The sequence below is a fragment of the Pinus tabuliformis genome, chromosome 3_1 (assembly GCF_031772625.1).
Source record: "Pinus tabuliformis cultivar Carrire ecotype Pingquan chromosome 3_1, CPIR1, whole genome shotgun sequence".
NCBI lineage: Eukaryota > Viridiplantae > Streptophyta > Pinopsida > Pinales > Pinaceae > Pinus > Pinus tabuliformis.
The window spans coordinates 745,272,412-745,295,771 of NC_142301.1; the positions used below are offsets into that span (position 1 = coordinate 745,272,412).

The 23,360-nt window shown below is 39.3% G+C and overlaps 1 protein-coding gene across 1 annotated transcript in view; it reads left to right on the forward strand.

The window, feature by feature from the left end:
- LOC149189511 (WD-40 repeat family protein / notchless protein) overlaps positions 1-23,360 on the forward strand; it is a 253,629-nt gene that overhangs the window by 58,729 nt on the left and 171,540 nt on the right. The window contains exons 2-3 of the mRNA XM_089411822.1: positions 17,422-17,503; positions 17,728-17,817. Coding sequence (XP_089267948.1) covers positions 17,422-17,503; positions 17,728-17,817 — 172 coding nt within the window. The remainder of the gene's footprint in view (positions 1-17,421; positions 17,504-17,727; positions 17,818-23,360) is intronic.

Consider the following 23,360-nt stretch of genomic DNA (forward strand, 5'->3'; position numbering starts at 1 on the left):
TACTATGGTCCCTAACTTCATTTCCCTGCTCATTGATCAGATGAGAGGTACTTCCCATGAGTCCCAGACTGCATGGGTAGGATGCCTCGACAGGAGAACTAATCAATCCTGTCCTCACAGGAGAACACATCAATCCTGCTACAATTGCCATGGAGAACACATCAATCCTGCTACAATTGCCATGGAGAACACATCAATCCAGGCCTCACAGGAGAACACATCAATCCTGCTACAATTGCCATGGAGAACACATCAATCCAGGCTGCCATGGAGAACACATCAATCCAGGCCTCACAGGAGAACTAGTCATCCTGCTACACAGGAGAGCGAATCATCCTGTTCCACAAGAGAGCGAATCATCTTGTCCCACAAGAGAGCGAATCATCTTGTTCTAGTGTGCACCACCAAGGGAGGGTGAGTCACCTTGTGGTCATATGTTGCTCTAGTAGGAACCGCAAGCCCTTAGAACTCCCAGAGCTCAATGTATGCAACATGCAGGACCCTTGTACAAGGGTTTCTTTCCGACTCCAAGTCGTTTGGGAAAATCACAGATTAGGTCTTTCCTCTGGGCTTTGACAAGGTGTATCAACCTGTACACCATCTTAATGTGATGGAGCTTTCTTGCTCATCGACTTACCATATCCCAGATGATGTCTATCTGCTGGAGCAATTGACGAATACGGGATTCCTCAATAATCGAATCCCTCCTCTGGTTGTTACAGAGAATCACAGTGGTATCCAATGTAAATCCAAACAGCTCACTGAAGAGCTTTCGCAACCAGACTGCCTCACATGAGGTTATGCTAGCAACAATATATCCTGCTTCGGCGGTGCTCAAAGCCACCAACTTTTGCTTCCTGCTCATCCAGGATATTGAAGCAGATCCCAAGGTGAAACAGTACCCGGAAGTGCTCTTACGGTCCACCACACTGCCTGCCCAATCAACATCAGTATATCCAAGTAGTCTCACATCTCCGGCAGTGTATCTTAATCCATGAGAGATTGTGTCCTGAAGACATCTCAGAAGATTCTTGGCATCAATCCAGTGAGGCTCAACCAAATATGAGCTCACAATGCTAACTGCAAAACATTTGTTCGGACGGAGGTTCACCAAGAACATCAATGCGAATGAGTTTTAGAAACTCAAAGGCATTTCCCAAGTCTGGTCCGACATCACTACCATATAACTTCTAAAAGTTAAGATCCTCGAGGTAGTCACAGGCTTGCAGTCCTTCATACCAAATCTTTCCAATATCTTTACCACATATTTTCCTTGAGATAGGAAAATTTCCCTTGGCTTCTGCCATACTTCAAGTCCTTGGTCCTTCATTTCAAATTTAGAAGCCATCTCCCTCTTACATTTGTGAATGAGAAGGTTTGCACTTGTTAGAAAGAGGTCATCCACGTACAACACCGATATGAGAGGCTTGTCATTTTCAACCTTAAAGTAAAGGTTAGGATCAACTTCACTCCTAGTGAATCCCAACTTCATCAAGTAGCTATCGATCCTCTCATACCATGCTCGGGGTGCTTGCTTCAGCCCATAGAGAGCCTTCTTCAACCTGCATACATGAGTTTTTCAATCATAAATCTCAAATCCTTCAGGTTGCTCCACATAGACCTCTTCTTTGATAGAACCATGTAAGAACGCGATCTTGACATCCATCTGATGTAGGTTCCATCCTTGTGAAGCCACAAGGGCTATGATCAAGCGGATGGTCGTATATCTGGCAACAGGTGCAAATATCATAGTCTATACCTCCCTTCTGGGATAAACCACGAGCAACAAAATGAACCTTATACTTTTCCATACTTCCATTTGCTGCATGCTTTATCTTGTAAATCCATTTTGAAGTAACAATTGTCTTGTCCAGGGTCTGGGAACTACTTCCCAGACATCATTCTCCATAATAGACCCATATTCTATGGTCATAGCATCCTTCCATAGTTAATGCTTGATGACATCTGAGAATGATGAAGGTTCATTTTGTATGATTGTGCTCATGATGGTCAGGTATCCCTGATACCTGTTAAGTTTCTTACTTTGATGGAAGGTTCTCAGGGTGCAACATGTCCTTCAACATCATCAAGTATCCCCCTAAACCATGAAGGCCTCTTCCTAGAAGAGGAAGGCTCATGTGGATGAGGATCAATCGGATCCATGGGTTCTTCTACATCAGGCATTGATTCATCATCCTTTTCTTGCGGTTCCCTGGTGTCGGCTTCTTGAGAGCTCCTCAAAGTCGGAAGATTAATCACCTTGCTGAGAGCCATATCTTCGTCAAAGGTGACATCATGACTAATCACGACTTCCCTTTGACCGATGGTGAACATTTCTTCAGGAGTTTAGGAACCCAATGCTTGATCAGGGCATCGATTTTGTACATATACGGCGGTGATTGTAGTTTCAGCCCATAGAAACTTCGGAAGTCTTTGATCATGTAGCATGGCCTGGACAGTCATGTAGCATGGCCTGGACAGCTTCAATCATCGTGTGGTTCTTCCTTCCCACCACACCATTCTGCTCAGGAGTATGTGGTGTAGTAGTCTCCCTCTTATTGCCAACCTCAGGTATGCTTGAGTAAACCAATTGTAATATATCAGAGGTCTTGCTTTGGCTTGAGGGGAATGGTCCCCTTTTGAGCTTTCCTTTGGCACATTCCGGACATACACCTTCTTTCTCTACTTGGAATTTGGGCATCCCTGTTACCATCTGTCTTACATCGGGTAGAGCTTTGTAATGAAGGTGGGAAAACCTCCGATGCCAAAGTTCGGACTAAAGAGATGTGTCACAAGACAAGACACCTAGCGGACTTCCATCGACCTGATATAATGAATCAACACTAAACCCAAGAGTAAAGGCATCTTTAACATTATTTTGCCATATACATACCTTGCCATTGCTGAAGGTTACCTTGTAGCCTCTGTCTTTCATTGCCAAGATGGACACTAGGTTCCTTTTGAGGTCAGGTGCATTTAATACATCCTGGACTTTCTAGCCTTTTTGAATGGTTGTCCTCTTCCTCGATCTCCAGCTCTCCTCTTACCTTTGTTGTTGAATTTGTCATTCCTTTGATTTGCCATCAGAGGGATTTTGATCATCGTCCCGGTGTGAGTCCTTTCTTCTCTTTGCATGAGAAGAAAAGGCAACAGGTGGACCTTTAGGCATGGGCATTTCTTGCACTTCTTCCCTTGTTTCTTCTTGAATGCATCTAGCCATTAATTCCTCGAAACCAGGAATTACATTATAGTTCAGAAGAGTAGTCTTGAACACGTACCATTTGGATGGTAATCCTCCAAGAGTTGTGAGTGCCATTTCTCTGTCAGTAATGGTTTCCCCAATAGATAGGAGATCGTTCTTGATCTCGGTGATTCTTAAGAAGTATGCTTGCATACTTTCATCTTTACCCTTCTTGATTTCCCTCAACTTATTTCTAAGAAACAAAACTTGATTTGCATCATTAGCTTTAAATAAACTCACCAGTCTGTCGTAGATTTCCTTGGAGGTGTCAGAGATGTAGGCCATCAAGTGCTTGTCGATAGAGTCCCGGATGATCTTCTTTGTTTTGACTTCTCCATTTTTCCATTTGTTCCAGGCAGCAGCAAATGATGAAGACTCAACAATATTGCCTCTTGCATGGTCCAGCACTCCTTGATCTTCAAGGGTTAGATCGATAGACATCTTCCATCCATGATAGTCAGCTTTCTCACGGAGCTTGTCTTCGGCAGGAAAGAGTGTTGAGGACCCCATAGTTCTTTTAGGATAGCCTTACCAATCTTCTCTTCAATGATTGCTCTTGCTCTTGCTCGGGCTTTGTCTTCACCTCAGCTCTGATACCATGTTAAGTTATGGTATGTTCTATGCTTATAACAGTTTACTTCTTTTTCTTATTATATTCCACCGATTAGCAATCACATGTACATAAAGTAAAGTGCAGATAGAACATTAGACGATCGACAGAAAACAAGCCAAGACAAGAGACACAAGATGTGGCGGCTAGCCAGGGACAAACCCCACAATGTGTGGGGAAACCCTTTGATCAAATCTTCTTTTATCTTCAATAATTCAGCAGAGAGAAATAGTACAATAAATCTGATTCATATCAGCAGTAGCAAACCCTAGATCTGTAGCATCAGCATTAGCGGCTTCATTATCAAACTAGGGCAGACCATATCTCACAAACCGACAGTCGGATTGACTTCATTCCACCACCAAAAGTTTCGGGTTCCAGAGGAGGTTCAGATGAACCTACAACGCAGTTCAGATGAGGAGATATTCTAGGCCACGCAAGTCAATTTTTACTTCTGCAGTTGCAGCTTCAGTTTCAGCAGTTTCCGGCTTCAAACTAGGGCAGTCGATATCTTGCAAACCGTTCGTCGGATTGACTTCATTCCACCACCAAAAGTTGCGGCTTTCAAAGGAGGTTCAGATGAACCTACAACGCAGTTACAAAGAGGAGATATTCTAGGCCACGCAAGTCAATCTTTACTTCTGCAGTTGCAGCTTCAGTTTCAGCAGTTTCCGGCTTCAAACTAGGGCAGTCGATATCTTGCAAACCGTTCGTCGGATTGACTTCATTCCACCACCAAAAGTTGCGGCTTTCAAAGTAGGTTCAGATGAACCTACAACGCAGTTCCAAAGAGGATATCTTCTAGGCCACGCAAGTCAATCTTTACTTCTGCAGTTGCAGCTTCAAATTCAACAGCTTCCGGCTTCACATGTGTGAGAGAGAGACCCATTTCAGCGTAGTAGAGAAGAGACTCATATCTGCGCAGTAGAGAGAGAGATGTGATTAGATGAGTGAGTCCAAATGAGGAAAAGTCCTCTTATATTTATACACAACGTTGGTGGGTGAATATATGCGACTGTTGGGCTTCTGAGCCTACATGAGTTGTAGGTCGGCTTGATAATAATTCCATAATCAAAATAAATTCATATCTCCATGAATACTTATCGGAATTGGATGATCTTTATATCAATCCTACACCTCTCGACGAGAGGAATCTAATAAAAATATTATTAGCCATGAATAAGATGACCCACATGAAGTTTTGCCCTGGTTGCCAATTTTAACAACTAAAGACAACGAAAGGCAATGAGCCTATGGTTTGAGTGTCAGAACCATAAAACTTTAAAAGTAAAACAAATTTAACCAAAGAACCTTATTGCTTAAAGCTTGAAAGGGTTTGACAAATATATCTAGACCTCAAGAATAATTATTATCTGACCATTTTTTGTTTTGAATTCATGTTATGTTACATTTACAATCATGTTTTTTTTCAATTATCAGTAGCTTTTCAAAAAGTTTAGTGTTTCGACTATTTGGCAGAATTTGGTAGCTGGTTTAGTGTTGTCTAGATCTCACAGTCAGAGGATAAATCCTTGGTCTTTGACAGGATTACATTGGGCATCGATCTACTCCGATCTTTTAACAAGTTGAGGTGGGCCTAAATGGAAACCACTAAACTTGTTAACTAAACATTAACAATTTTTTGTTTCTATAGCAATCTTCCTATACAAGACTGTAAAACAAGGATAATCAAATCTATTGGATTCAACTCTTTTTGTGACTAAATTTTGATGCATACAAACTAAAATTAAATTAAATGCAAATCAAGTAGTAGAAATTATTCTTTTGAGTTTCCATTTCTTCTTGAGAGGGGAGCTTGTTGAGATTACAACTACTTAAACCTATTTAGGGGTTTAGTTTACGGGCTACTCTCAACTTGAAGGTAGCTTCTCAATCATGCTTTGTAAGGGTTAAGCCTCTTTTTGTGCTTGAGTATCAATGTTTCCATATACATTTCATTGTTATCCCCTTAAAAATGCATAGCTTTGAAGTTTGAAGTGATTACTAAATCCATTGTTTTTATTTAGTACACAATCTTTCTCGAATCTCAACATATTCAACTTGTACCAGATGATAGATTCATTGATTATGGTAGATAGGTTGTATGCAGGGGTCTTGAGATGGCCTCCTCCAAGCAGCGATAGCTGCCTTCGGGCTCCTCCAAATCCAAGCAACCACCGCAAAATGAATTATGACGACCTCCTCCAACACACAAGTGGCATGAATAAGTTAAGAGGGCGGTAGGTGAACTTTTCCCCAAGCAAAAAATCCACTAGAATGAAGTTTTGTTCTCTCAAAGACTTTTATGCATGGATCCGTTTCCAAAAATTTGGATACGTATCACAATTTTCTGGATACGTAACCTGATTTCCGGAAACGAATCCAAAATCCTTAAACAAATGCTTGAAACATTTCAGAAATAGGATTTGCCGTTTCCGAAAAACCGAAACGGCTTGGAAACGTTTTCGTGGCGTTTCCTACGAGTTTTTGTTTCTGAAATGCGGAACAACATTTCCAGGGGTTGGGAGGGACGTTTCTGGTAACTTAGCTTTAGGTGCTTGCTAGGTGGAGGAAGTGATTTATGTCTTCTTTCCTAAGTCTAACTTAGGAAAAGTACAATAATTAATATCAATTAAATATTGTGGACTATTAAGTCATTTTTTAAGGATAAATAAGCTAATTATTTATGTGACTTAGAAATGATCTCAACCATTGATCTTCTAGAAGGAAGGTTAGGTTTAGGGACTTGTGCTTAATGAAGATTATAAAAAAAAGCCTAAGAGGTGAAAACACAAGAGAGGAGACTGGTCAGTAGATTGAAGCACAGAGGAGGAAGAGTACAGGAGGATTTGAGGGCGTATCCAGGAGGCCGAATTGTTGGAGATTACAGTGCCGAGTTGCTAAAGGAGGGTGGTTGTTTTGATTGGAGAAGTCGATTTGCCACGGCCAAATTTTTTGATGTACAGTGGCAGCTTGAAGGGAAGGCGTTGGGTCGATTTGCTGGCAAATTATTGGGCCAAAATTCTCTAGGCCGAGTTCCTTCGGAGGCCAAATTCCCTGGGCCCAATTCATCTAAGTGGGTCTGAGTTATGGGTTCCAGTAAATGTATTTTTCCCTGTAATTCTTTGTGGGTTGAAAACCTTGATTTTCCAGATTAATGAATAATGGAGAATTATTGTGGGTATTTCTCTGTTGCAATATGTGATTGACCTCTCCTAATTTTTATTTTTGGCTAGTAGCTACATAAAAGTTCTACGAGTTAAAATAGTAAAATACCAATGATTTAATTTTTCAGCAATTCAGAATTTATTTAGTTAATTAAATAAATTGTTGGGAATAAATAATTGCTATGAGAAAAAGATGGGATGGTATTAGGAGATTTAAAAATCAGCCCCATCATCCGATCTCTGCCCTACTCTCTTTCTTGAGTCTTGACAGGTTCTTGGGCTGTGTTGTCCACCCTTCCAGTCTTGGACAAATGCACTTAATGTTTTGTATCACCATACCTTTGTCACGGGCTTATACATATGTTTTGATGTTTTTCTTATGTAGGTTTCTTTCTTTGTAATTTTTTGGCATTTTCTAGGAGTTGCGCTGGCACTGCCACATTATATTCATATTGGTTGTACTCTTCAGTCCCATCAACCCACTTTTATGGTTATCTGTTGGACGTTAATAAAATTATCTTATCTATCTTATCTAGCTCAACATGGGGCAAGCATTTTATTAGAGACTGGGCGTGTCATGTTTTGGCATTCCTTAATGGCTATAATGTTTTCCAAATTCTGAGAACTTTAAATGCTATCCAGATGTGGTTGGTGCCGATGATGTTTATTATGTCATGATTAATCTCTTCAATCCTCAAACAAACCCAACTCTACCTCTTGTTGATCGTGTATCCATCACATTCAATATTCCTTTCAATTGGAAACCTGAACTAATCCATACAATTACCAATATTTTCATTTTGACCATGAGCTAGATGATATCTATACCAAGAGATTGAAATCAAATCCCTCTCACATGCAATTTCCTTAGTTTCTTCCAAGGTTGCACGAAACGGGGAAACGGGTACGTGTTTACGAAACGGGCACGGGTACGAAACATGACCCCCCCAAATTTTGGAAACCGGGAAACACGAATATATATATATATATATATAGGACATTTAAGAAATATGTGCAATCATAAAGCATATATGATACATTCTAATTTATTACATTATGATAAAATTGTCAATTGTCAATGCATAAACTATAAGTCTCTAAATTTACATCACATTTACTCATGAATGATCACATAATGAAAATAGAAATATCCAAAATCAACCACGAGAAATTTCTAATTTCTTGCCTCGTGCTTGATTGGGAGTCTCCTCCTACATAGTCGGACGACCTTAGTGCTCTTGATTAAATACAAGTTTCATACCCTAGTACCCTACATGCTCTTGATTATTGGGAGTCTCCTTTGCATAGAGGGCTTGGTCCTCTTGATTAAATACAAGTTCCATACCCTAGTACATGATAAAATCCAATGGAAACATTGCAATCGCCCCAATCCTGAAATCCTGAAAAACAGATAAGTCTGCTGGATTTTGAGTGAGATCTAAAATTCCACTTTCTCCATATGAAATCCAATGAGGGCAAAACCACTCTCAAACATCCTGAGTCATTTCATGGTAATGTTAAAAATTTAAGTAAAAGGATGAATTCTTTTCATCCTCTTACTTCAAGAATTTAACATTACCATGAACTGCATATGCCTCAAACTTCCTGATGAACTGCATATCAACACTAGGGCAAAAGTTCACTTTTATAACTTTAGACAGGCATCTAGAAGCAACTAGAAGGCATTAGAAAAACCTAATTAAAAATTAGAAGACAAATTAATTAAAAAAATATTAAAAAAAAGTCAAGTTGCATGTGGAAACAGCGTCGTATGGCCCAGAAACGCGTTTCCGGCCGTATTGGCCACGTTTCCACCTCGAGAAACGTGTCAGTTTTCCGTGTTTTGTTTCTGTTTCCTTACGGAAACTCCTCCCCTGCCAGCGTTTCTTGCAACTTAGGTTTCTTCATATATCGTTTCTCATACAACCTACAGATACCCATTATGGAACATACGATATCATTTTCTTGACAATTATTTATTTGACAAAGATTGTAAAGCCTCTCCATAGACTCATTGCGCAGATTATTGGTTGATCCTTATATAAGAGGAAAGTAGCCTAAAAAGTTTATCTTTGCTTTCTCAGTAAAAATAAAAGAGCATTTTTATACAGGAAAAATGTAGGACATTGTGAACATGCCACTTTTCTCTACGATGCTCCAACCAAACCCCATCCATTGCTATTGAGTTTTCCACGGAACTTAAGAATCAGGTTTGAGTCTAAGATCACGATTACAAGCACACTCGAATGCCACGACACAAGCACTTTGCATAGCAGAATAATGTACAACAGTGAATCAACTAGTACACAAGACAATTATCAACCCAAAACTTGTTATATTACAAATCTTAATGCAACATAGGGCTCCTGTACCAGGGATCACGGCCCTTACAATTAGCTCTGATACATGAATGACTAGGGCTTGGTATCAACAACCATGATCACCAATATTTACCAGAACAAAGTACACTTGACTTACTTGCTGAAGGTGTGCACTCCAGTCCTTTGAGTCCATGTACCTTGAACACATCTGACAAGTACTTTGCCTCCTCTTCTACTGATCACTGCAACTTATGCAACTTCAGAATGCTTGCATCTCCAGCAGTTCTGCCACTATCAATCTTCTAGTTGCTTCTAGAATGACTGAACATAGGCTCATCAAACTGCCCTCTAGCAGCCCTCTTGCAACACCAAGATGTCTGCTCATAGGGGTTTCAACATAGCTGCCCTCTAGCACTGATATGGCTCCTCCAACATCACTACTCTCAGGGACTTCCAGATCTGCCGTCTTATCAGTGAGATGCCCACCTGCACACACCAAACTAGGGCATACCCAAATCTGCCTCCTAACAATCCATTAGCTGCTCCAATGATCACTGTACATGAGGTCTTCTTTCACCACCCACTAGCTGTGCTTTGCTCCTCAAAGAGACCAGCACATAAGGTCTTTACTTCTGCCCTCTTATCTCTGAAGTTTCCCACTGTAAATCCCTGAACAAGGGCACAACAAGCTGCCCTCTTAACTGCTCTTTTGCTGCTCCCAAAAGCTCAATTCTTAGGGCACTAAAAACTGCCCTCTTAACTGTCACAAGTCTGCTCCTTGTTGACAGTACCAGGGCATCTCAGAACTGCTGTCCTAAGCCCTTTAGGACAGTCCTATCCACACTCTCCAACCCTGCAATATTTCTCCTTGAAGATGCTGATACTCGGCCTCCTAACAACCTCGGTCCTGTGGAGAAATACCTCAGCCCTACACACAGATTGGACTGCCCCTCTTTTCTGTGCACAACCTCAGAACTTGGCCCTCATACCTTTTTACCATGGCCCAGAATTCTGTGTATAAGACCCTATCCCCTTTGCTCTCCTCTACTTCAGCTCGGCCCACACTCAATGCTCATAATACCCTCACGGCCTCATGCACAGGGAGACTCGGCCTTATTGAACAGAGGTAGGGAAACTCGGCCCTAATACAGATCGGAGCACAGAGAATTTTGGACCCTCTTTCACAGTGATATTCCACAGCTAGGTTGCACAGAACTGTCCACAAACCTTTCACCAAACACGGCCAGCCTTCCTCCATCCTGCTCCAGAACTTGAGACAAAAGACAAAACCGAGACACGTCTTTCTGCTCCTTATCCAGCTCGGATCTTGAGGTCTGTGGCTTCCTTTAGTTTTGTCTTCACTTAAGAAGAAATGCACTTGTTGGATGATCAAATGAGGTGACATCTCTTTCTTACTTATACTGTTCTATGAAGGCAATGGCTAGCCCTCAAGGGGCACCACTTAAGCCTAGGACTTGAACATATTGACATCTACCCCAACTAATAAGAAAATATATTTCCTCCATTTGATCAAGACACTCCATGGTTGCCTAAGTACCCCCTTAGCCCTTCAAGGGCGCCCTCTTGCAATCAATGAACAGACCATCAATTTGTCCTCTTGGTTTCGCACCCACAACTTTGGGTGCAAAACCCACTGCTTAGGTACACTGCCCACAAAGCTCATGTGGGTCAAACTTCTCCCAAACCCAGTACTCTAGGGTGTGGGAGTACCTCCCAAGCTACACAAATCAACAATTACTCCAAACAGGCTGCAAACATGCCATTTGTTCACCATCCACATGGTGTTACGAACTGCCTTTAAACGTTAAATATTGTGAAGAATATACATTGAGAATTTGAAGGTTCAAACCTGTTGGCACGGAATCTTCACTTTAGGAAAATAAATGACTCTGAAAATTTGTAGTGTGAATTCAGTGTTAACACAGGATATTTTGCTCAACTTGTGAGTAGCAAAACTCCTCTCTGATTGGGCTGGTGCTTTTCCAGGGTTCCATAATTCATCCTGCACTGAAATTACCCTGTAAATCTGCAAGCAAATTTGTAATAACAGCATATAAAATAATCACTGGCATGCAATTAAACTGCCAAAGATGTGATAAAGAAAAATATTTTGAAATGATTTGGTGGAAATTTTCTGTTTACAATAGGTTAAGAATGGTTAGAGAAGAAGATAGAAAAATGCGCGAAGTGGTAAGTATTAACAAAATACAGGCTTAAGAAACTTATAGAATTCTGTGCAAAGAATCAACAATGTAACGACAAATTCTAAGATCTAGAGAAAAAGCATAATCAAACTTTATTTTGCATTAGTCAGAAGGTTGATTGCACCATAGAGACAAATACAAAACTGATCTAGTGATATCCCCTGCACAGAATACAGAAAGCTAGAAGAGAAGAAGAGAAATGGAAGAGAAGTGCTACTGCTGCAGAGAAACTCCAACCCTCAACTCTGAGTGCTTCCCTCTTCTATCTATCCTTCAAGGCACATTAGCCATGCAAGGAATCCTCCTTAGTTCATGCACGTTGATGACTTGAATGTAGTTCTCCCCCTCACGCACTTAGTCCAAGTCAAGATACTCTTTGTCAACCTGATGATGGAGTGTAGTGAAGTGGCCACGTGCCTATGTCCACTAGACATACACTTGGTTGACTGGATGAGGAAGTGTCATGAAATATGATATATCCATGCTATCTAGTCTAAGTGGAGTGGAAGAAGCCATGTCCTTGGCCCAAGTGGAGATACCTTTTGTTCAACTAGTGATGAACTAAGGATAAGCAAGGCATGCACTTAGTCAAGGTGGAGATATGCTTGGTTAACTTGATGTTAAACTGGGGTGAAGAAGCCCATGCACTTAGTCTAAATGGAGATCTATTTAGTTGACTTGATGATAGAGTGAAACAAAGTAAGGCATGCGCTCTAGTGTCCTTTTAGTTAACTTAGGCATGCACCTAATTAACGTAAGCAAACTACCTCATACATATCCTCAACTGACGCATGTGTCCTAGTTAACTTGGACACTGCTCATTGTTAACTTTTTCATGTGCCACCTCACTCCCAAACTCGTCCATGCGTCATAGTTACCTTTAGTTGATTCATGCATGCCCTTGGGGTGATGACTTAGGCGCATACCTAGTTAACTCCAGCATGTGCTACATTACTCCAACTCATGCATGCTCACTGCTCTCTCATGTGTGCACCTTGATCCTGCTACCACTTTGTCACTCCAAAAATTGGCATGAAGCTGCCACATGTCACCTTTGCGTGGATGCCATATGTCATTGCTTCATGGTTAACTACTAAAACTAGAAAATCTTTTCATGTTGACAAAATTAGGCTCATCAAACTTGATTTTCTGTAAGGAACCTGAATATGTGCTCATAATTGACATGCAAGCTCTAGAACTGTAACTGCTAAAAATAGCAACATCGTGCATGTCACTCAGAAAAGGCTTATTGAAATTGTGAGCTCACAAGGATTTCAAATCTGTAATCACCATTGCCATGTGGACCTCCAAACTTTGCCTCCTAAAATGTAGGAGAAATGCTAAAAATAGCAGTCTTCTTCATTGCTTACTACTGGCTTCCTTTGCTCTGGAATATAGACCTTGTAAGCCTTTGAAGTCTCATTATAACCCACAAATAAACCTTTGTTGTTGGAGGGCTCCAACTTGGTCCTCTTGTCTATCTGTACATGGATATAAATTGGACAACCTAAGATGCGCATATAACTCACCTCTAGCTTCACACTTGTGAATGCCTCTTTTGGTGTCTTGTCCTCCAAGATCCTATGAGGACATTGGATTATGGATGTAGATTGCTGTGTTAATTGCCTCTGCCCAAAGAACATTGACATGTTCTGATCATGTATCATGGCCTTAGCAACCCCTATGATGGATTGATTCTTCTGCTTTGCAACTCCATTCTTTGTAGGTTGTACAGAACAATCAACTCCCTCTTGATTTTTGCCTCCTAGAAACTCTCAAACTGCATGGAAGTATACTCTTCATTCTTCTTCCCTATTTGGTTTTCAACTAGAGCTTTGAACTTCTGAACCCTGCTAAATTACCTCATCCTTGGTCTTCATGAGTAGATGCAAGTCTTGTGAGAGAAGTCATTAATGAAGAAATCATAATACAAGCTTCTTGTTATTGATGCTACTTACATTGATCCAAAAACATCTCAGTGTACTAGGTCGAGAATTCCCGTATATGTATGCTCGTTGTTCGGGAAAGCAACCTTGGCATGATTGTCAAGCATCCACCTTTTGCATACACCAGGTTGCTCAATACTAAACTTTGGAAGACCTATGATTACCTGTCTTAGAATAAGCATTTCCTTGTGATGCAAGGGCTCTGTCCACTCGTCACAACTCACACAATCTATCATTGTTATTCACCAAGGTTTGAACAATTTCACCTTACTACCTATACAAATTACCTTCTCTAACCCCTATTATCTTGAGATGTATCTGGGCTAGAATCCTTCAGTACGAGGACTTGCTGGTTCTTGAACTCCATTGCAAAGCCCTTATCCTTTGTAATCAAAACTGAAAGCAAATTCATTCTGAGACTTATTGAAAACAAGACATCATCAAAATCTAAAGAGTTACTTGACTCGAGTTGGAAAGGAATTGTACCAACTTTTGCTACTAGGTACGTGGTGCCATCAAGGAGCTCAACCTGTACTCCTAAGTCTTGCTTCTTCAGACTAGAAAACAATTGCCGGGATGATAGCATATGTCAAGGTCCCCCACTGTCCGCGTACCTTGCATCCCTTGGAATTGTGTTGGTATTAAGGTAAGATATTATCGAGAAACTCTTCTTGAACATGGCAGCAAACTGGTTCATCTCAGTTTCTGCAGAGTCTGCCACTTGTGTTTGTTGTTTCTTCCCTTTATCCTTCTTCTTATCTAGACATTGTGATGCATAATGATTATGTTTATGACATTGTTGATTTTACAAAGGCCCTGTCTTTCTAGTGAGTTTGATTCCTCACTCTTGCCCTTGCCTTTGCTGGCTCATTTACCTTTGCCCTTATTTGACTGTCTAAATAGAGCCAGGTTCTGATCATCACCGTTCTTGTTGGCCTCTGATTCCATCCAAATCTCCCCTGGATACAATCAAAGCCTCTCAAAGTTAGGAAGGTTTTCCCAAGCACAAATACCTTTGACAAATGGTTTCCATGAAGTTGGAAATCCATCTAGTGCCATGTTCACTAGCTTTGCATCTACAACCTTCTCCCCAACTGCTACAAGTTGATCATGAATCTGTGTGATCTTCATAATTTCATTGGTGACTATGTTTGATTTGGTCATCTCTATGGATTTGCGTTTGTTTTGCAATATCTTCCTGTTTATGTTTTTTTCTCTAGTAGAGACTAACCAGGACATTGGACATCTCTTTCGCTGTCTTCTTCCTGAATATATGAGGGATTTGTTGATATTTTATAGCATTAAAAATTAGTTGTTTGGCAATCACTTCCTTCTTGTTGGGAGTTGCCAATTTTTATGGATTTGTAAGTAGAGTCACAACATCCTTGACAATATCCCAGAAATCACTCTTCTAGTAAGAATGTAACCCTCACCTTCCGTGATAGGAAAGTCAAGGCACCATCTAGTCTGTCCTCAAACCTGAAGCTAACTGATGCCATCTTCGAGACCTACTGCTCAAACTACCAAATTTCAGAATTAGTTTGAAATCCTCTAATTGCTGTTCCTTTTTCGCAGCAATTAATTTGTTGCTGCAAATTCTCGAGATTCTCAATCACTGAAATAGCTCTGATACCATGTTAAAATTTCTAGCCGTAGGTGAACGAGTAAATTGCTGAATCTAATTAACGCTGAAATTAAATTTAAAGCATAGCATCAATCACACAATAGCTGGAAATTAAACAGCGGAAGCATAAAATCATTTCTGATATACACAGGTAACCTTCAAAATCAGTTTTTCATCCATTCAAAATTATGAGGAAACTTCCACAGGCTGCCCACTAAAAAACAGCTCTGCACGGCTATTGAAATCAACTTGAATCAGGTGGAACAATCTACCTGAGAAGTTTGGCCTCCTGTACAGTTGTATGCATCCATATGGTCCTCCTGTATGACTGTACAGTGTTCAATATGTCTGTATGGATCTGTTCTGCACACGGTACAACTTTATGGAACCCTGTACAGATTCCGGACTCATGTGCTGCCAATAAATGCCTCTTTCCTAGCTGCATGCTCTCTGTCTTTCAGTCATTCAACTTGCGCAACTGCGCAGCTGTGTATGAAAACCTCTATCTATTTTTGAGACCTAGTCTAAGTCACGCATGCATGAGATACACTTTTTTAGAGTTACAGCTAAATATAAGATTTTTACTTTTACTAAAGTAAATTACAAAGTAGAATTACTTTTCAGAAATATAATTACATTGAGAAAATTACTTTTTAAAAATACTTCGAACTTCTTCTGGCATGTTCACACTGAACTGGTGTGGAAGTTCCTCTTCAAGCTATAATTCTGAACAAGTAATGTAGCTCCAGCTTTTCTCCCAGTCCTTCATTTTGGCCATGTATGTTCTTGTTGTTTCAATTCTATGTGTGATTAATTCTGCTGGTTTTTGTAGTTGCAGATCTACCCTAAATCCGATATACTTGTTCATTGTGCTGAGAGGCGCTTTCCAGCCCAGTCTGGTAGAGATGTTGTAATGTAATGTTTAACATCTGGTAGAGATGTTGTAATGTAATGTTTAACATTTTGACCAAGTCAAATTATGTAAAAATAAAAATAAAAAAATAAAATTAAATAAAAAGATTAATGTAATGTAATGCAAACATTTTAACTTGATCAAAGAAAAAAAAACCAATAAAAGAAAAATGACGCTGTAAAAATAAAATAATAATAAAAATAAAAATAAAAATGACTTATGGTATTCATGTGGCATATAGCCTATTTAAAGGGGAAATTAAACCAGCCTAGATCCATCTTAAATCCGGTGCTTGGTAGATCCGGAATTAAGATGGATCTAGGCTGGTGTATAATGCAGGCATTCCTTTGAGAGTAAAAACCTAGACAAACCTTTCCATGCAAATTACACCTTCATTTTGATACCCTCCCCTTTGCAAGTTCAGCAACTTTGTAATATACCTCCAAAGAGGTTTGTCTTCTCTCATTACCACCTGCCAATATCTGAAGGTGAATTATTGAAGGTGAATTAGACGAAGCCACTGATAAAATGGAAGAGTTCAACCATAGAAAAGAAAAACGAAGTGAAGATTTCAGTTCTATTCGAATTTGGCTCAAATGCTTCTCACAACCTGCTGCTTCACATGCAATTGCTGCCTCAATCCTTACAAATGAAAAAAACAATAAACAATCAATCCTTACGAAATGCAAGCAAACGGTAAACAATGATAAAAACTTGTGGCTATGGCTCTTTTTCTGCTTAGAAACATTATTCTTAGTTAAATTAAAAATGGGTGAAGTTCATGTGTTTGAGAATTTTTTCCATGTTTACTTCACTAACGTTGCCTCATTTCTGAGAAGTATTTTTGTGGTTCATAACTCATCTTCTATTGAAAGTTTCTATCAATCATTACCTCATATTCGTCATTACATGAATCTCCATCCCTCGAGATGAAATACTATTTACCTAGGTATTTCATCTCTGGAGATGGCTCATTGTAATTATGCATTACCTTTGGGAACTACTAATAAAACAATGACCAATGGGCCTGATGCAATCATCAGAGTCAGAAGAGTGAGCTGTGAAATAACTTCTAGATCCACTTGGTTTTCTCTCATCCCTATGATCCTGTTGAATTGATGGATGTATGAATAAAATGTTGTTGGGATCAATCACTTTTCTTCTCTTTTATTTTGTCTTCAAGCTCCTGCCCATGTCTCTTCTTGTTCTCCATCTGTGTAACTTCGAGTTACAGAGTTACAGAGTTTTACAGCAGTGATACCTTGTGGCTTGTCAAGTGATTTAGTTGTGGCTCATGAATAATTTTTGATCTCTTTTTGCTGGCTGGTTGAATTTATGCAGAACATTTTACTAATCCTTATCTATGTTTTGCAGGAAGAGAAGCTTCCTTATGCCTTTTATATTGCTGATCAGGAACTTGTTGGTCAACTTGGGGTATATTTGTTGAAGAATAAAGGTAGCTTATCTATAGTTTTTCTGGCTTATTATGTTGTCTAAGTTTTCAAATTACCTTCCTGGTAGATTCTTTTCCTAATACCTTTATTTTAAGCTTTACTACAGGACAATACTTAGCATGTCAGGTTTCAAACAAATGATATAAAACCTTTATTTGTTTATCTCATGAAAAGTTGCTTTAATACAATATACTGAACTTTTTATTTGATTGATATATTTTGGCAGTATCTGTGGAACAAGTATTACGGATAGTGTATCAGCCTCAAGCCATTTTTCGAATTCGCCCAGTTAGTCGATGCTCATCTACAATTGCTGGTCTAAGACCTTTTCACTTCAGACATTCTATGTATATATTTTAAATGTTTGTGGCCAGTTAAAATGGTTTTGATTCACACTCCATAGCAAGTGGACGCTTTATCATGCCTTCATGCTTCGATAGCTTCATTGTTTCCCTTGATTTTACAATGTACATTGGATATGTCTGCTCTCAAGGTTTTTTATTTCTTGTAAAGTAATACTAATTCAAATTTGTACTATGAGAGCTTTTCATAACGTATTTAATAGAAAATAACTATAGCCTTAGTTTATATTTGCTTTGAAATGTCTTTCTATGTTGAACTTGCATTTTAAAAGTTCCTTTTTTGCGTAAAGCACTGCACTATATTGATGAAATAAATATGACCTAATGCACTTTAAATTCTTACTAGAGTGTGAACGAGAATCAGAAATCCCACCTCACTTTTGCCTTCGAGGCAAAATTATAACAAGCTTCCTCTAATCTTCGATTTAAAATTTAGGTATGTTGTTTGAATATATTTTAGGGACACAAATCCAGTGCCATGATGGAGACAGAGATTAGATTAATGTAGAATCTACCTGTTGCTTGGAACATGTTCTCCTTCGGTGGATATGACACACAACAAATCCATATCTTGGTGCAGCAATGCCTTACCTTGGGATGCGTGCAAATCCTTCATGGTAGGGTTAAGGTGCAGCACTAGTTGCCTTGGGAGGTGTTACCACACAAATTGGCACCTTTAGCTTAAAATCCCAAAGATAGGGTACCAGCCTTGTGGAACTAGGAGGTTAGCCATTGTCACCTCTCCTCTGCACTATAGGCTAGGTTAAATGGAATCCTAGGTAAGTGGGGCTTCCCCATTGGTGAACTTCAACTAGGTAGGAATGGGAGTAAAGATAACCTAGCCATAATTGTGATGGAAATATAAACGTGAAAGATGGGCTTGTAGTGATGAGTGAATAGGAGACTAGTGCTTATCTTGCTTGGGCTATGGGGTCTATACCACTCTTGAGTATTTGTCCTCTTGTCTTGGTTGTTGAAGTCCCAAACATCATAAAGATTGCGTAGAAGAGCATCAAGCTAAGGATAATGAAACTTTCAAGGCTTAAAATGAAGTTAACGCATATGAAGTCAACCCAAGTATCAAAAAGAGAATTGTGCACTAGATCTTTTGTGAAAAAACAAAACCTCAACATATTTACTTCTAATACATTGGAAACCTAATTTAAACTCAAAAAGGAAAGGAATTATAATGGAAATTATACATCCTTTGCATTATCCTTCATTGTGATAGCTCTTACCTCATTAAGCTTGCAACTCAAATCCTTCTAAGATTATCCTAGAACAAACACTAAAGAATATACAATATTACACAATAGCTTTGCAAATTTGAGACTAGCTTCATCCCATTATTCTCCACTAATGCTTGCTTATATTCAAATAACATGAGGTGCTATGTGTCAATTGGATGTAGCTTGGGTGGTTGGGTGAAATGTTGTTATCCTCCCTGCTCAGGTTCAAACTTCAATTCATGCATGTGACATGTTGAGCTTGTAATGAGTATATCCTTGTTGTCTGAGAGTCCCGTGAGGACTGAAACATGTATATTCCTCATATGGAAAATAGAGATACTTTGGAAAAGAAAAAAGAAAAAAGAACAAGGGCGTTCACTTTGTAGAGGCAAATATTATCTTCTATTGTACATGTGGCATTAGTCCACTATCGTATATTGTTGTTGAATAGATATTCCCTAGTTTATTTGAGGATATTAGTTTTTTTGCACATATATTTAGTGTTTGTTAGATCTAATACTATTTTATTGTAGAGGTTGTTGAATTGGACAGTTTCTTAATATTATGCACATCTTGGAAAGGAACCTTATCAAAGCTCATGACTAATTCAACTAACACTCTAACAATATTCAATGCATTGGAAGGATTCATTAGTTGAAGATATCTTGTGGGAAACATTGTTATTTGTCTTGAGCATCCTCTCTAAACCAATGCTTTGAGGTCAAAGCATGTTCATAAGGGAGGACTTGCAATGAACATAAGGTTTTGCCTAGGATAAAGTAGTATAATTGTAGTTATGTAGGGGTATAGGCCGACTATAGGTAGGCTAGTTAATATTTACCACATGACGTGTGTATATAAAGTCATGGTTTACACTTTTCATTCATATTGTTCTCCTTTTATCTTTGTTTGAGATATTTATCTTTGAATATGTTATTGTGCATAATCTACACTTGTGTTACTTATATTGAGCAAAGTACATTAAATGGTTTTCACCATGCAAATAGGTGTTAGAAAATCAGAAGGTAGAATTTTTTTCTTATTCTTGATAATTACTTGTGAGGTTCTTGATTTGTTATTACATTTATTTATATCTTCTTTCTTTCTTTTAGTTCATCAAGCAATTACCAAATGTATGCTCACAGGCAGGGCAAAACCCCTCTAGGGGAAAACCTAGTCATTAATTCTTCCTTCAATAGTTTCCGGAGATATTCCAAAACTCTTGACCTTGACACAAACTTTCCTCCACACCAAGTCATCCTTCTTCCTTACTTGCAGATGATCCTTCTTGACCTAGCAACAACAACAACAACGGTAGCACTTTCTTTGACCCAACAACTTCGACCTAGCCTTGGAGACTTTGATCTTCACTGAAATACTTCGATCTTTACTTAGAACCTTCTATCTTGGCCCAATACAACTTCTTGAGGTGACAACATCACACGACAACTGGATACAACATCAACATGACAACTGGTTATGACATCTTACGGCAACTGGCTACGACATCAATAAGAGAACTTCAATCTTCCAAACTAGGGCACGAGAGAGAGAGAGATAGTTGCACCAAAAGTTCGATTTTCCCTTTCTCCTTCTCCTGGACCAAACTCGCACTTCCTTCTCCTCCTTCTATTTCTCACTTCTTCCAGCTTCAAGACCGAAGCATGAAACCCATGCTTTAATAAGTCATAATAATAATAATAATTTTTTTTATTTATTCTTTTGACAAGTACATTACAAGATGACTCAAATATATTTAATGAAAACCAAACCTAGTTACATTTTCGAACATTTGGCACCCAACTACTATGTGATGCATCTCATCTATCCTAGCAAGGCACCTAACTACTATGTGATTCATCTCATCTTATCTTGACAATTAGTTCCTAGCAGATTTGTCTCAGATTCACTAAAATACACAACTATCTTCTTAACACAATTATTTAATGGAAGCAAAATATTAACAACCAATCTCAATCATATGTGACACGTAAAGATTCTGCCCAATCAAATCAACTCATTAAGCCTTAATCATAACTTGCTTGGGCTCCTGTCCTAGGATAATGGCTGAACTGAGAAGTTTACAATTACAACATACTGTGGATTTGATCTAGCTGATTGGGCCCTAGATTTATCCTTGATCTCCTTGGCTGATTTGGATCTCCTATACTAAACCCCTGCACCTTTCTTGGGTCTAGCACACTTGAGTATGGCACTCCTCACTTGGGAAAATCTCCTTCTCAATGGCTTGTGCCACTATATGGATTGTATTTCACTTCTTCTTGGCCTTGCTTTTATAACTTTACATTGAGCTAAATCCCTAACCTTAATCTTCAATGTGATTGACAATAGAGATTAGATCTCATCCTACTTGAGATTATGGGTTGAGATTAAAACATAATCACTTAAGTGAATACTTTATATTTCCAAAGTGTCTTTAGCTCAATTGTCAACATAATTAATTGTGCTTTTCCTAAGTTAGACTTAGGCTAAGTCACAATAGCAACTTAATCATACTTGAGCAAGTGTTTTAAGGAAACTTTGGGTGACTTCTACACGCCCAAACACTTAGGCTTGTACAAAAGTTATTGCCAGAGCTTCAAACATCAATACTCCCTCTTAGTGAGGAAGGTACTTCTACCACTTAGAACTGGTTTTAATCCTGGAATTACATCCATTGTCAGGGATGCTCACTCTGAACTGGAAGCCTTCCTCGCCATTTGGTTCAGAATCATCCTCGAAGACTTTCTCCCATCCTTTAAGGTCATCTCATACCAAGAGACCTTCTTGGTAGACTTGGAAGGATCTGCTAACTGCTCCACCCCACTTGAACTTGATTGCTGACTCCCACTGAACTACCCAACCTTTAGGCTTCATGCTCCTTGTTTTTTGTCACTGCTTTGCTTCTTTTCATTTGCCCGAATAGGCTGGCCCTTTAGCCTATACAGGTTGCTCTTGTTGAGAAATCTAGGGGCAATAAGTGTAGGTGATTTCTCTTTTATGATAACTATTTGTGATGTATTTTTACTTTTCTTACTTAGCTTCTTATTTTACTTGTTTATTATTGAGTTCTTCTATCATCAACCAACTACCAAAACAATAGAGCAATGAGGCAATAGGACACAAGATGTAGGTGATCAGCCATGTCCAAAACGTCTCCAATCTTGAGAGGAAAACCCAAACGAATTCTTCTAATTACAGAATCTTTAATTGACGAATTTCAAGACCTAGACCCTTGACCAACAACCCCTCCAAGACCAAGTCAATCCTTGCCTCAAGTCAAAAACACTTTCTTCCTGATAACACTGCAATTTCTTCTTCTTCCTTAACCCTTGGCCCTGCAATTCAAGTCTAAGATTCTCGGCCTCTCTTCCTGCAGTTCTCGGTATTCTGAAGATGACTGCAATTTCCACACGTGTGACCGAATTAGGGTGTTAAAATTGGCAACTAGGGCCAAACACCATGTGGGTCTTCTTATTTATGGTAGCTGGTATTTTTCTTGGATTCCTTTTGCTGAGAGGTGTAGGATTGATCTAAAGATCATCCGACTCCGATATGTATTCATGGAGATATGAATTTATTTGTATTACTTGACAAATTGTCAAGGTCGGCCAGCGACCAAATTACCCCGACTTATCCTCAACGTTTTACTATAAATAGAGGTGGCTTGCAAGTCATTTGGTACACACATCTCTTGTTATCTCTCTCCACTTGTTTGGGTTTTGGTGGTAGGAGAGATCAATAGGAGAATATGCTGCCCTAGAGAAGATCTAGCCCTAGCTCTAGACACAGTCAAATAAGGCTCTAGACAGTCCTAGGAGGAGACACCTCTACGCAGTCAAGGAGGGTTTTATATGCATTCAAGAGGAGGCACTTCTAGTAGCAAGGAGATGGCTTCTATACGTTTTCAAAGGAAGCCCTAGACGCTGTCAAAGAGAAGTCTAAAACGCATCAATGAAGCATGCCCTAGCCGCAGTTCAGGTGCGATCTATACGCTGTCATAAGGAGGCTGAAGAAGAGTTCTGGCCGCAGTTGAATAGAGGCTCATAATCCACATTTAAGGAAGGACTAAAACCAGTCTCAAGAGGCTTCTATCTAGCCCTAACCGCAGTGAAGGAGGCCTATTCTCAGCTGAAGATACGCAAACCTAAGTGCCCTAACCACAGATCTGATCCGCAACTATTATAGAGCCCTCATCCGCAGTCCAAACAAGGTGTCTTTTAATGCTATCATATCTGGCCCTTATCTGCTGTAAAGTGCAACACTTA